At 58.3% G+C, this 11,309-nt stretch overlaps 1 protein-coding gene across 3 annotated transcripts; it reads right to left on the minus strand.

Moving 5' to 3' along the window:
- Positions 1 to 866: 866 nt before the first annotated feature.
- Positions 867 to 8,464, minus strand: RHOD (ras homolog family member D; the record flags this gene model as incomplete). 3 transcript variants are annotated; one of them, XM_079709529.1, is made up of 5 exons in its annotated part: positions 867 to 1,484; positions 2,038 to 2,147; positions 4,026 to 4,135; positions 4,905 to 4,992; positions 8,333 to 8,464. In XM_079709529.1, 5 exons carry the CDS (start codon positions 8,462 to 8,464, stop codon positions 1,322 to 1,324), a joined length of 603 nt encoding a protein of 200 aa, XP_079565655.1. In that variant the 3' UTR covers positions 867 to 1,321. The 3 variants fall into 3 exon arrangements, with proteins under 3 accessions (XP_079565655.1, XP_079565654.1, XP_079565656.1); XM_079709528.1 differs by having other exon boundaries at positions 2,013 to 2,147; XM_079709530.1 differs by lacking the exon at positions 8,333 to 8,464 and adding an exon at positions 5,332 to 6,385 and having other exon boundaries at positions 2,013 to 2,147.
- Positions 8,465 to 11,309: the final 2,845 nt, after the last annotated feature.

Here is an 11,309-nt window from a genome sequence, read left to right on the forward strand (position 1 = left end):
GCTGTTTCCTAATGAAACTGAGGGGGTGGGTGTTAGTGGCTGGTTCTGTGTGGGTGGACCTCATCCAATCAGTTGAAGGCCTTAAAGGAAAAGACTGAGGTTTCCCAAGGAAGAAGGAATTCTGCCTCAAGTCAGTAACACGGAAACCCTGTCTGAATTTCCAGCCTGCTGCCCTGCAGAATTCGGACTCAAGACTGCAACATTGGGACTTCCCTGGTGGTCCAGTGGGTAAGACTCTGTGCTCCCAATGTAGGGGGCCCGGGTTCGATCCCTGGTCGGGAAACTGGATCCCGCACGCATGCCGCAACTAAGACCCGGCACAGCCTATATAAATAAATATTTTTTAAAAAAAGACTGCAACATCGACCTCCAGCCTGCCCTACAGGTTTCGGACTTGCCAGCCTCCACAATCGCGGGAACCAATTCCTTAAAATCTCTCTCTGTATATATAGAGCCTATTGGCTCTATTATTCTGGAGAACCCTGACTATCCATTTTATCAATCATATTACATACATCTATAGAATATTGTGTATTGTATTTATCATAAATAAAAGTGACGCTTGTGAACCTTTTGTGAGCACCTACTGTGTGCCAGGCACTTGCTAAGCTCTTCGCAGGTGTCTCATGATGCTCTTACTCATCCCAAAGCTCCATGAGGTCATCTGTGATTGCTCCCATTTCACAGACGAGAGGCCCAGAGAGTTCCAGTAACCTGCCCAGGGTTCTAAAGTGATAAAGCCGGGTTTGGATCCAGGTAGTTACACTGGATCCAGTGCCTACGTGGGGTGTGCTCTTATCCACCACGGAACGTGTGTGTAAAGGCATTTTGAAACAAGAGGCATGACGCAACTGACAAGTGATGTCATTTTAGTGTTACAGTTACCACTGGGATGGGCAGGGCGAAGGGGGACGGGGCAGGGTGTGAGTTCTGGCTGGAGGGTCCTAGCACCACCGGGTCCTGAAGGTGCAGCCCCGGGAAGAGCCACGAGGTGGCGCCAGGCTGCACAGGCCGCTCCAGGATGTGTAGTCCAGGGCTGGGAGCTGGGAGTGATTCCAGGGGTCTCTAGGCCTAGCCCTCCACAGGGCTGGTGAGCCTGGGAACCCCTTTCCTCAGGCCTCAGAGGGGTTTCTCTCCAGTCCAGGGATACCAGCGCCAGGGTCAGGGGCCCAGCCACAGTGGTGCCCATCTGTTTGAGGTACAGTTCGGTGGGCACAGCCTGGGGACTGGGTCCAGCCCAGCCAACTGGCCAGAAGGTCAGCGCCCAGCTCCCCCCTGTGCTGCTGGTGTGGTCAGGAAAGGAGCGCCCCAGGCCATCAGGTCACCAAACAACAGCTCTGGGTAATCCGCCTCCAGAAGTTGCGACGGCGGCTGCTGAGGGCCACACTGGCCGCCTCCTGGAAGATGGTGTGGACGTTCTCCTGGAGCAGAGCTGAGCACTCGAGGTAGGCCACGGCGCCCACGGCCCGTGCCATCTCCTGGCCCTGACAGGGAGAGCGGACGGGGCCGCCGTCAGGTGGGTGCCGCTGGGGCCTCATGTCCAGCCAACCCCCAGCCCCCTTGGCCATCCTAGGTGCCTCTTCCTAGGACACCCATAGCTCCTGTCCCCTGGCCTGACCAAGCCCATCGATGGCTTCATCGGGTTTCCTGCCTCAGTTCCCGGCTGGGTGTCTGCCTCTCGAGGCATCAACTCATTAACTTCCCGGCCTGACCCAGGCATGCTGCAGAGAGGGGCCTGTGGACTGAAGACCTGGGGGTCCCCCCCCGGCTGTTGAAGCGGGTAGGCAGGACCATCTGATGTGCACCGCACTCACTCACTCTCCATCCCACAGCTGGAAACTTCCAAGCCCGGCAGTTCTTGACCATGACTGCCTCCAAAACAACCCCTACCCTGACCCACACCCTGCGGGTGCCAGATGTCTGGCGCTGCTGAGAGGCTGGGCCAGAGCAGCGTTACCCCAGGGGTTTCCTCTCCTGACCCCTACCCCCGTGCCCTGGGCTGGGTTTCCTACCCTGTGGTAGGTCACAGGTTCCAACCTATTTTTCCGCAGCTTCTTCACCAGCAACTTGTCCTTGCGCAGGTCAGTCTTGCAGCCCACGACGATGATGGGCACCTCCTTGCAGAAGTGATTCACCTCCGGGTACCACTGTGGGGAGGGAGGTGGGGAGGGGGTGTGTGTGAGCCATCAGGGGAGTGGGCCGCTCTCCTGCCCTCCAGGTAGACTCCCACAACAATAATCAGCAAAGCCAGTTTAGGGAGAACTGCTCTGTGCCAGGCTAAGACTTTACATGTAATGAACACATTAACCCCCCAAGTCCCTATGAAGCAAGTTCTATCATCAATCCCATTGTACCGATGCAGTAACTGAGGCTCAGAGACGTTATATAACTTGGCCTTGGTCACACAACTGGAAGTGGCAGAAGTTGAACCCAGAGCCCGCTTCCCACCTGCTCTAGAATCCTACCTCTGCAAGGTAAGGGGTCCCATGACCATCTCCCCAACAGGGTAAAATATATAAAGAAATCAGTGAGGCTTTAAAACTAAAGCAGCTCACAAAATGGTTGCAGCAGCTGTTTGCCTGTTGGAGGGGGCACTCCTGTCCCGTGTCAGCTGCTCTTTGGAATGTGAGGCTGCAGGGCCTGGTTATTTCAGTCTGGACTATAACCTGGGAGCCTGGAATCCAGGCTTTAGATCTCCAGCTGCGCACACCTGCTCAGTTTCAGGAAAAATTGACATCAAACCGTCTGGCTTCTGGAGCCAGATGGGGCCAGTGTGCGGTCCCAGCAAATCCTCCCCTCCACAAAACTGCCCTTGAAAAGGGTCTTCTCCCTGACTCCACTTTGCTGAACGCAACAGGGAATCCTCAGACCTCATCCTACCTGAGCCCTGACGTCAGCGATCACTCCCTCCTCTGAAACCTGGTCTGTGCTTCACCCCAGGGCCGCGCTCTCCTGGTTGACCCCAGGTCTCCAGGTGACAGGCCCCCTCTCCGCCACGCCCGGTCCACAGCTCTTCCCAACCAGCAACTCCTAAATGGATCTGCCCAGCCCTGCCCCCTCCCAGGAACTGCAGCCTCAGACTTCTGCCTGCCTGCCTGACGCTCCACTGGGATGCCCAACGGGCCTCCATCGCCCACCTCCCTGCCCCCAGCTTGCTCCTTCTCATCTTGGGAAATGGCAAGTCCACCTTCCAGGTGCTCTGATCAAATGTCTCTCTCCCACCCGTGTCCAGTCCATCTGCGAACGCTGACAGTTCAGTTCTGCCTTCCAAACAGATTCAATATCTGCTGGCCTCTCACCACTGCCTCTGCTGGCACCCTGGTCCCAGCCACCACTTGCCTGGTCCTTGGTGCCTAGAACAGTACCTGGCACACAGTAAGTCCGCGATAAATGCTGCCATCATCGTTGTGGTTTTGGTTACTAATGATGTCACTGGCTGTGCTCTGAGGAACCCTGGAGCATGCCATTCACACGCGCATGGAGGCCCTGGCAGCAGTGGGGGCGGGGCTGCGGCTGCTGGGTAGGAGCAGAGAAACTCAAGGGATTGTTTCCCTGACACCTGTGTGCAGCCTCGGGAACCTCTGAGATAACTGGGGGACATCCTGGGAGGCCGCTGGGAGCCAGCAGTCACACTGATGGAGGCCGAGAGCTGCTGGAAACTGATGGCTCGTGTGACCTTGGGCAGGCCCAGGCTGGGGAGATGCAGAGGCCTCTGGGTCACCCAGCATCTTCAGGCAGGGTCACGGTAGAAAGAGCCACAGCGTTCTGAGTCTGCAGTATGGGGCAGACAAGGAGCACTGGACCGGGAGTCAGAGGGCCAGTCCAGACCCTGCCACCAAATCCCTGTGGGACCCTGGCTAAGTCTCTCTAGGCCTCAGTTTCCCCCTATTTATGCCAAAGGCACTGGACCCGATGCCATGCAGGGCCTGCCGAGCTGTGACAGTCTGCTGGGTCAAGGGGAGGGGTGCAGCAGAGGGGCCCGGCTGTGGGGCTGTGCCTCTCTGCCCCCCACCCGCTGTACCCACCCGGTTAGAGATGTTGTCAAAGCTGTGTGGGCTGGTGACGTCAAAGCAGAGGAGCAGGACGCTGGCGTCAGGGTAGAACAGGGGCCGCAGGCGGTCGTAGTCGACTTGCCCTGGGTGGAAGAGGGGTGGTCACTCCCTCCAGGTTTCCTGCCCATTGTCAGCACCTCCCCAGCATCAGGGAGGCCACCCCAACCAAGACCAGGGGCCGGTGTGGGCGGGGATGATCTGGATCAGGGCCTAGAGCTGTGCCTCAGGATCCAACACGTGAATGTTCCCCTCGGGGCTGTGTTCCCCTGGCTGGCCTGTGGGACGTGCCAGCCCTTGCCTGGGCGAGACCACGGCTGAGAGAGCCCTGTTCTGGAAGGAGTGGGGGATGTCTGAGGCCATCACTCAGAAGCCTGCTTTGCCCTGGACTTGGGGTGGGGATGGAGAATGAGGAGAAAGAGGCAGGCGGGACCTGGGCAAAGATATCACAGCCCAACCAAGGTAAGGGGGCTGCTGGGATTCCCGGAGTTTAGCTTTGAGTTCTGATGTAGATTTGACTCTGAACCCTCTTGTGGGCTAGGTCAGGAGGCTAGAGGGCAGAGGTCATGTTCAAACAGATCTTACAGAAGCTAAAGCCAGGGTGGACGGCTCAGGAGGCCAGAAACAGTCCACCCCTTGAGAGCTAAGAGCTCCAATTCACCTCCAGGACATGGTGGGCTGCTCTGGGCTGGGGAAGCAGCAGACACAGATGCCAAAGCGAGGAGGGTTCAGGCTCCCGGGGGCCCTAATCCTGGCCAACACCTGTTCCCTGGAGACCGGTTTGCCTCCCGGGTTCAGAAGGAAGGGAGTGGGTCCCTTCCTCCCACTCTGCCCCTCCCCCAGCCTGGCACCCACCTGCTGTGTCCCAGATTTGGAGGTGCACGGGTTTGCCCTTCACGTGCAGATTCACGGTGAGCTGCTCGAATGCCGTGGGGGTGTAGCCCTGAGGAAGAGGAGGTCAAGGGGGCAGCTGAGAAGGCAGCATCTGAAGCGGGTGGTCCCAATGCCCAGGCCAGAGCCCCGGAGTGCCTGCGGCACTGCCGCTCTTTGGAGTAGTTTGGAGCAGAGTGGAGTAGTTTCTTGGGGGGAGTCTGCTGGTGGGTGGAGGCCTAGAGCTGCCACTCTGTAGCTGTGCACCCTCCCAAGGCACTGAGCCTCCCTGGCCTCCTCCGCGCCTAAAAAGTGGGTCTATTAAAGCCCCCAGCGCAGCACGTTGCTGAAAGGATTCAAGGAGGCGCTTCATGTGGAGCCCTGAGCACAGGGCCTGGTAGAAAATACGCACTCTACACGTGCCGGGACTGTTATTTTTATCTCTGTCCTCGTCCAGACTGTCCCATTTCTGAGCCTTCCTTCCTGCTGTCCCCTCCTCCTGGAATGACATTAGCCTATGTTTGCTCCTTCACTCACTCATTCATTCATTCATTCATTCATTCATGAGCACCCTCTCTGGATCCGATTCTGGACACCCGGGAGCAACTAATAAAGACTCATTGCCTGCCCTGGGGAGCTCCTAGCTTTTGGGGGTCCCTCCTTTGCCTCTCAACCTTTCACAGTCCAACCGGGATGCCCCTGTTTCTGTCTCTCTTACCTGCCCTGCCTGGCCCAAGTGGGAGGTCACCCAGGCCAGAGGCCCCTCCACCCCAGGCCTGCTGAGCCTGAGCTCACCCCCTCTCCACAAAGGCTGGATGAATGCAAGCAGGACGGGCTTTTTTTTTTTTTTTTTTTTTTTGCGGTACGCGGGCCTCTCACTATTGTGGCCTCTCCCATTGCGGAGCAGAGGCTCCGGACGCTCAGGCTCAGCGGCCATCGCTCACGGGTCCAGCTGCTCCACGGTATGTGGGATCTTCCCGGACCGGGGCACGAACCCATGTCCCCTGAATCGGCAGGCGGACTCTCAACCACTGTGCCACCAGGGAAGCCCAGGACGGGCTTTTACACAAGTGCAGGAATGAAGAGGGGGAGCTTTTACAGATGGGGTCTGAGCAACAGGGGAGAAGGTTTTCAAAACTCTGCCACGACACAAGCCCTTTGCACCAAGGGGCGTGCTGGACCGCCTGCATCTTGGGTGCCCAGGCCTTGCTCCCTTGCTCAGGGCTGGGTGAGGGGACCACAGACCGGGGGACACTGTGAGGCCCTGTGCCCTGAGGCAAGACTCTTCTCTCTGGCCTCAGTTTTCCCATCTGTAAAATGAAGGCCTTGCCAGCTCTCAGACCTTGTGTTTCTTTTAAATGAAGAGGTCTCTTGGGAATTCCCTGGCGGTCCAGTGGTTAGGACCCTGTGCTTTCTGTGCTGGGGCCTGGGTTCGAAACCTGGTTGGGGAACTAAGATCCCGCAAGCCGGGCGGTGCCCAGGTAAATAAATAAATAGATAAATAAATAAATAAATAGATAGATAGATAAATAAATAAATAAATGGAGAGGTGTCTCTTGTGCCTGGAGGCAGACAGGTCCCAGGAAATCAGGGTCCCCGAACAGGAGAGGAACCTAGACAAGGCAGGTCCATCCCTCTGGTGACAGGCATGTTCTCCCTTTCCCTTCAGAGTGTCCTTCACCATGCACTGCCCGGACTTCCCTGGTGGCGCAGTGGTTAAGAATCCGCCTGCCAATGCAGGGAACACAGGTTCAAGCCCTGCTTCAGGAAAATCCCACATGCCGCGGATCAACTAAGCCCGTGCGCCACAACTACCGAGCCTGCGCTCTAGAGCCTGTGAGCCACAACTACTGAAGCCCGTGCGCCTAGAGCCTGTGCTCCGCAACAAGAGAAGTCACCGCCAGGAGAAGCCTGCACACCGCAACGAAGAGTAGCCCCCACTCGCTGCAACTAGAGAAAGCCTGCGTGCAGCAATGAAGACCCAACGCAGCCAAAAATAATAATAATTAATTAATTAATTAAGTTTTTAAAAATTGTGAAAAACACACACTGTCCATCAACTGTGAGATGCCCATTTCCGCACTGTAACCTCTCTGCAATTGGGATGGGTCTCACTCTCAAGGCCGTCTCAGAGCCCAGGACAGTGGTGGTGAGGGGCTACCCCTCCCAGCACTACTCCTGGGCCCCGGCTGGCCTAGCCTCCCTGTGGCACTCTGTGGTGCTCCCCGCACTGCCATAATTGTTAGGTTCCAACAGGCAGCATCTGGGGGCCTGGAAACACATCCCTCCCCCCAGCTAAAAAAAATGTGACTGGCCAAAGGATGTGTCATCAGCTCCAAAAACCACAAAGCAAGAGTCGGCTCGATGCTGCCACAGTGGAAAGAAAGGCTGACTCTGGGTTAGCAGGCCCGGCTGCTCCTGCCTCCCGCATCCATCCAATCCCCAGTGCTGTACCACCCCAGGGCTTTGGCGGGGGCTGGGATCAGCAGGCAGGGGGACGTGATGCTGGAAGCAGACCCATGCATGGACTCCCAGGGGAACCGGGCTGAGTGGGGCACGGTGGGTGGGTGTGTCCAGCCCCTGTCCTGGTGCCGGTGAGTCCGCCTGGACAGGCAGTAGGCATGTCGGTGAAGGAGTGACAGTCCACATGCTCAGGCGTCAAGGACATGCCAGGTACAACTCGGAGCCGTCTCTCAGCCATACCTTCCACCTCACCACCACCCTCGGGTCTCTCCACCCGGCGAGGTCGAGTGAGGGGTCGGAGGCTCACAGAGGCTGAGCAAAGTACTGAGGGCCCCAGAGTTTGTTGGAGGAGACTGAGGTGCTAACCCAGCTGTCTGAGTGGCTGGTGTGCTCTTACTCTCCAAGGCTGAGCCCACGGGACATCCACTGTAGGGGCAAGAGCTGGGGGAAGACACGATGTCTCCCAAGAAAAACGCTGGCCACTTTTCAGTGAGTCCCTCCTGTTGCAGCTCAGAGCTGAGCCCCTGACCTGTATGAACTCTCTCATCACTGCGACCCTGGGAGGTGGGCACCACCGTTATTCCTATTACGCAGTTAAGGAAACAGGCACAGAGAGGGTAAGCGGCTTGCCCCAGGGCGCACAGCTGTAAGTCGCAAGGTCGTGATTCGAAGCCAAGGCTGTCCGTCCCACTTAGCCATGCTGTGCCACCAAGTGCTCTCTTAGGACCCGCTTCGTTCCCCACGCTGCCTAAGTCAGTCCCCGGGACACCTCCCCCAGGTAGGTGGCATTCTTGGCACTTGACAGGCGATGTCACTCCCGCGGGCAAAGTGAGAACTGCCTTCGACCCCACGCTCTGCGGGGAGGCAGAACGGGCGCACGTCCCTCCCGGGGTGGGGAAGGATGCACCCAGGCCGCGGCGCCCCGCTGCGCCCGAGGGGCCGGCACTCACCTCGGGGAAGGCGCCCTCGGCGAAGACCATCAGCAGCGACGTCTTCCCGCAGCCGCCGTCGCCCACCAGGACCACCTTGACGGACCGCTCGCCGAGCGGCGCCTCCTCGCCCGCGGCCTGAGCCGCCTTCATCGCGGGGCAGCGGAGGGAGGGCCGGGAGCGATCGGAGCGGCGGCCTCGGGGCCGGCGGGGCAGGAATGTGGAAGGGGCGGGGCGGGGCGGAGCGAGGAAGTGCGGGCGGCGGCTGGCAGCTCAGGTGAGGGGCCGGGTGGATTCCGTGGCCTGGAGCCGGCTCGGCCCTGCCCCTCCCGTCCCGGGTCCCAAGTCCCAGGCGGTCCGAGGAAGACACACCTCTGTGTGGGGCGCTAGGGCACAGGAGCGGGCACCGAGACTCGGCCTCCGTCCTCAGGAGCGCACCCTGGTCTGATGGGGAGCAGACACGTAGCTGGGCAGTGATGGTGTGGACGGGGCTTCCCCGGGAGAAGGGAGGTGGGGGTCAGCCCTGCTGGCCCACCAGCTTGCTGGGGACAGGGACTGGGTACCTGGTGCCCAGTCTAAGCGGGGCACCCAGCAGGAGCTGGTGACTTTTCATGGATGAATGAATGAGTGAAAGAATGAATGTGCATTTCCCCAGGGCTCTGGAGAAGCCCTCCACACCATGGCCTCCCTGCAGGTGTTTCAGGGCAGGTGGGAAGGGGGTGATCCGGCAGGCATTTATGCGTTAGTCAGTGGCACGGCCAGCTGGGCCTACCCTCCCCCAGCCAGCACCAGGAAGTCTCACTACAGGCAGGTCTCACCTCTGCCTCGGTCATGGTCTGGAGAAAGCGATGGAACCTTCCATCTGTCAAGTGCTTAGAGTAGGGTCTGGTATGTGGTTGGTGATGCCACCATGTGTGAGTGGTTCTTATAATTTAACCAACACTGATGGCCCCCTGTGCCCAAGGACCTGGGGACCCTGAACCGTTGAAGTCAAAGTCCCCCACGGCCTAGAATGGGAGACAGGCAGGACATCACTGTGATAAGAGCTACAACAGTGCAGGGGTGGGGGGGGACAGGCAGCGGACGGGAGTCGGGAAGAGGGGCTCCTCACCGGGGTTGGGGGTGGTCAGGAAACCCTTCTGAGAAAAGGGGCCAGAGTCTGCAGGAAAAAGTGAGACACAGTTAGATGGTGGGAGGAAAAAGTGCTCCAAACGGAGGCAACAGCACGTGCAAGGTATGGAGGTAAGGGGGAGGGGGGGATCCGTTGCCGGGGGTTGGGGGGCGTGGTGTGGTTCTCCCCTGTGATGATGGTGAGGTTGGTTTGGGGAGCTGGTGCAGGGGTGAGGCTGAGGGTTAATTAGGGCCTGGAGAGTGGAGCGCTTTGGATGACAGGAATAAAGACAGAATTGAACTGGAAACTCACTGTCACCTGACCTCCCACCTCTGTTAGTAGCCAGAGTCAAAACATGTATTTTAAAAATGGGCACAAGGGCCCCCCAGATCTTGGACTGTTTTCACTGAAGCTCAGACAAATAGAGGGCAGAAGTCTTGGGGTTTCACACCCTTCCCCACACAGGTCATGACATCATTCCTCATGAGTTCCAAGCCAGGCAGGTGAAAAACCACCCTCAGCCCCCTTTAAACCTCCCTGTGGCCCAAAGAGGCAGCCAGGGCAAGAGTCACGGCCCCTACTGCACAGAGGCAGAGCCCAGACCCCTGACTCCCATTCCAGGCTCACCCAGGGCCACAGTCAGCAGGCTGAATGAAGCCTCACCTGGATGGAGGGAGTGCCCCAGGACATCCCCAACCTTTAGGCCCCTTCCTCCCCGAAACCACCAAAGGGCTGGGCAGTGACCTGGCACCAGGCTGGGTGTGTAGCCACTGATCAGGACTCCCCGCCCCAAGGAGTGGTGGGGAGGGACCCCATCCCCCAACGATCAGCTGTCAGCTTCGTCATCCCCTAGTCTCTCCACTGCTGCTGTCATCAGGCTTTGGGTGGCAAGGCTGGGAGGCAGGTGGGGCCAGACCAGGGGTGGAGGGAGCTGAGAGTCAGACAGAGGCTTTTGGCCTTGGTTGCTATGGGGATAATCACTCTAATGACACTCCTGATGTGCGTCATGCTTTAGTGTTTCAGTGAACATTTCCTAATGGTAACAGCACCCATTAATGGATTGCCAACCGTGTGGGGGCACTGTCCCCTAGCAGGTGGGAAGTGTTAGCCCTGGTTTACAGATGGGACACTTGAGGCCCAGGGAGGTTTAAGCTCTTGTCTAAGATCCACAGCTAGCAAGAGGCAGAGCTCTGAGTTTGAACCCAGGTCTGGCGACAAAGCTGGGCTGTCTCCCAACATCACACCTCATGAGCGTTATTTCATTTAGTGCTCAGACTGTGAGCTGGGCAGAGTGGGTGATCGGGAGCTGAGGCTCAGAGAAAGGCATTGGCTTGTGTCAGGCTAGCATGACCCAGAGCCAGGATTTCAACCCAGGTCTCCCAATGTTAAACCCAGCCTCACTCCCACTCTGTGCTCCTGATTCTGTGAGAGGGAGATTAGTCGCTGGGCTGGGGAAATGTGCCTTGGTTGGCAGGGAATTTCTCCAAATCTCAGACATTGCCAGGCCCTGGACGGCACCATTTTCCTGGAGTTTATTTTGGAGTGGGGAGGCGGCCCAAGTCCCAGTCTGCCTGGTCAGGGTACTGTTTACTGTCTTACTGTTTTCTGTGGCTGCTGGTCATTACCAGCTTGTGGGTGACTCATCCCCTTGAGGCCCCACCAGTCCCAGGTCCAGAGTCCTTCAGCACCCTGCTCAGGGGGTCACTGCCCTGCAGACCCCAGGCCCTCGGCCTGTGGTGGAATCCCCTCCTTCAGATGCAGGTGGCCAGGCAGGATCTTCCAGCCCCCAGACAAGCCTTGAGCACCTCCAGGGCAGGGGCCGAGTCCCACCCATCTCTGTATCCCAGACAGGAGTGCCTGCCCCAGACTGGCATCCGGCTGTGGCTC

This window comes from Hyperoodon ampullatus (genome assembly GCF_949752795.1).
Source record: "Hyperoodon ampullatus genome assembly, chromosome: 7".
Lineage (NCBI taxonomy): Eukaryota > Metazoa > Chordata > Mammalia > Artiodactyla > Ziphiidae > Hyperoodon > Hyperoodon ampullatus.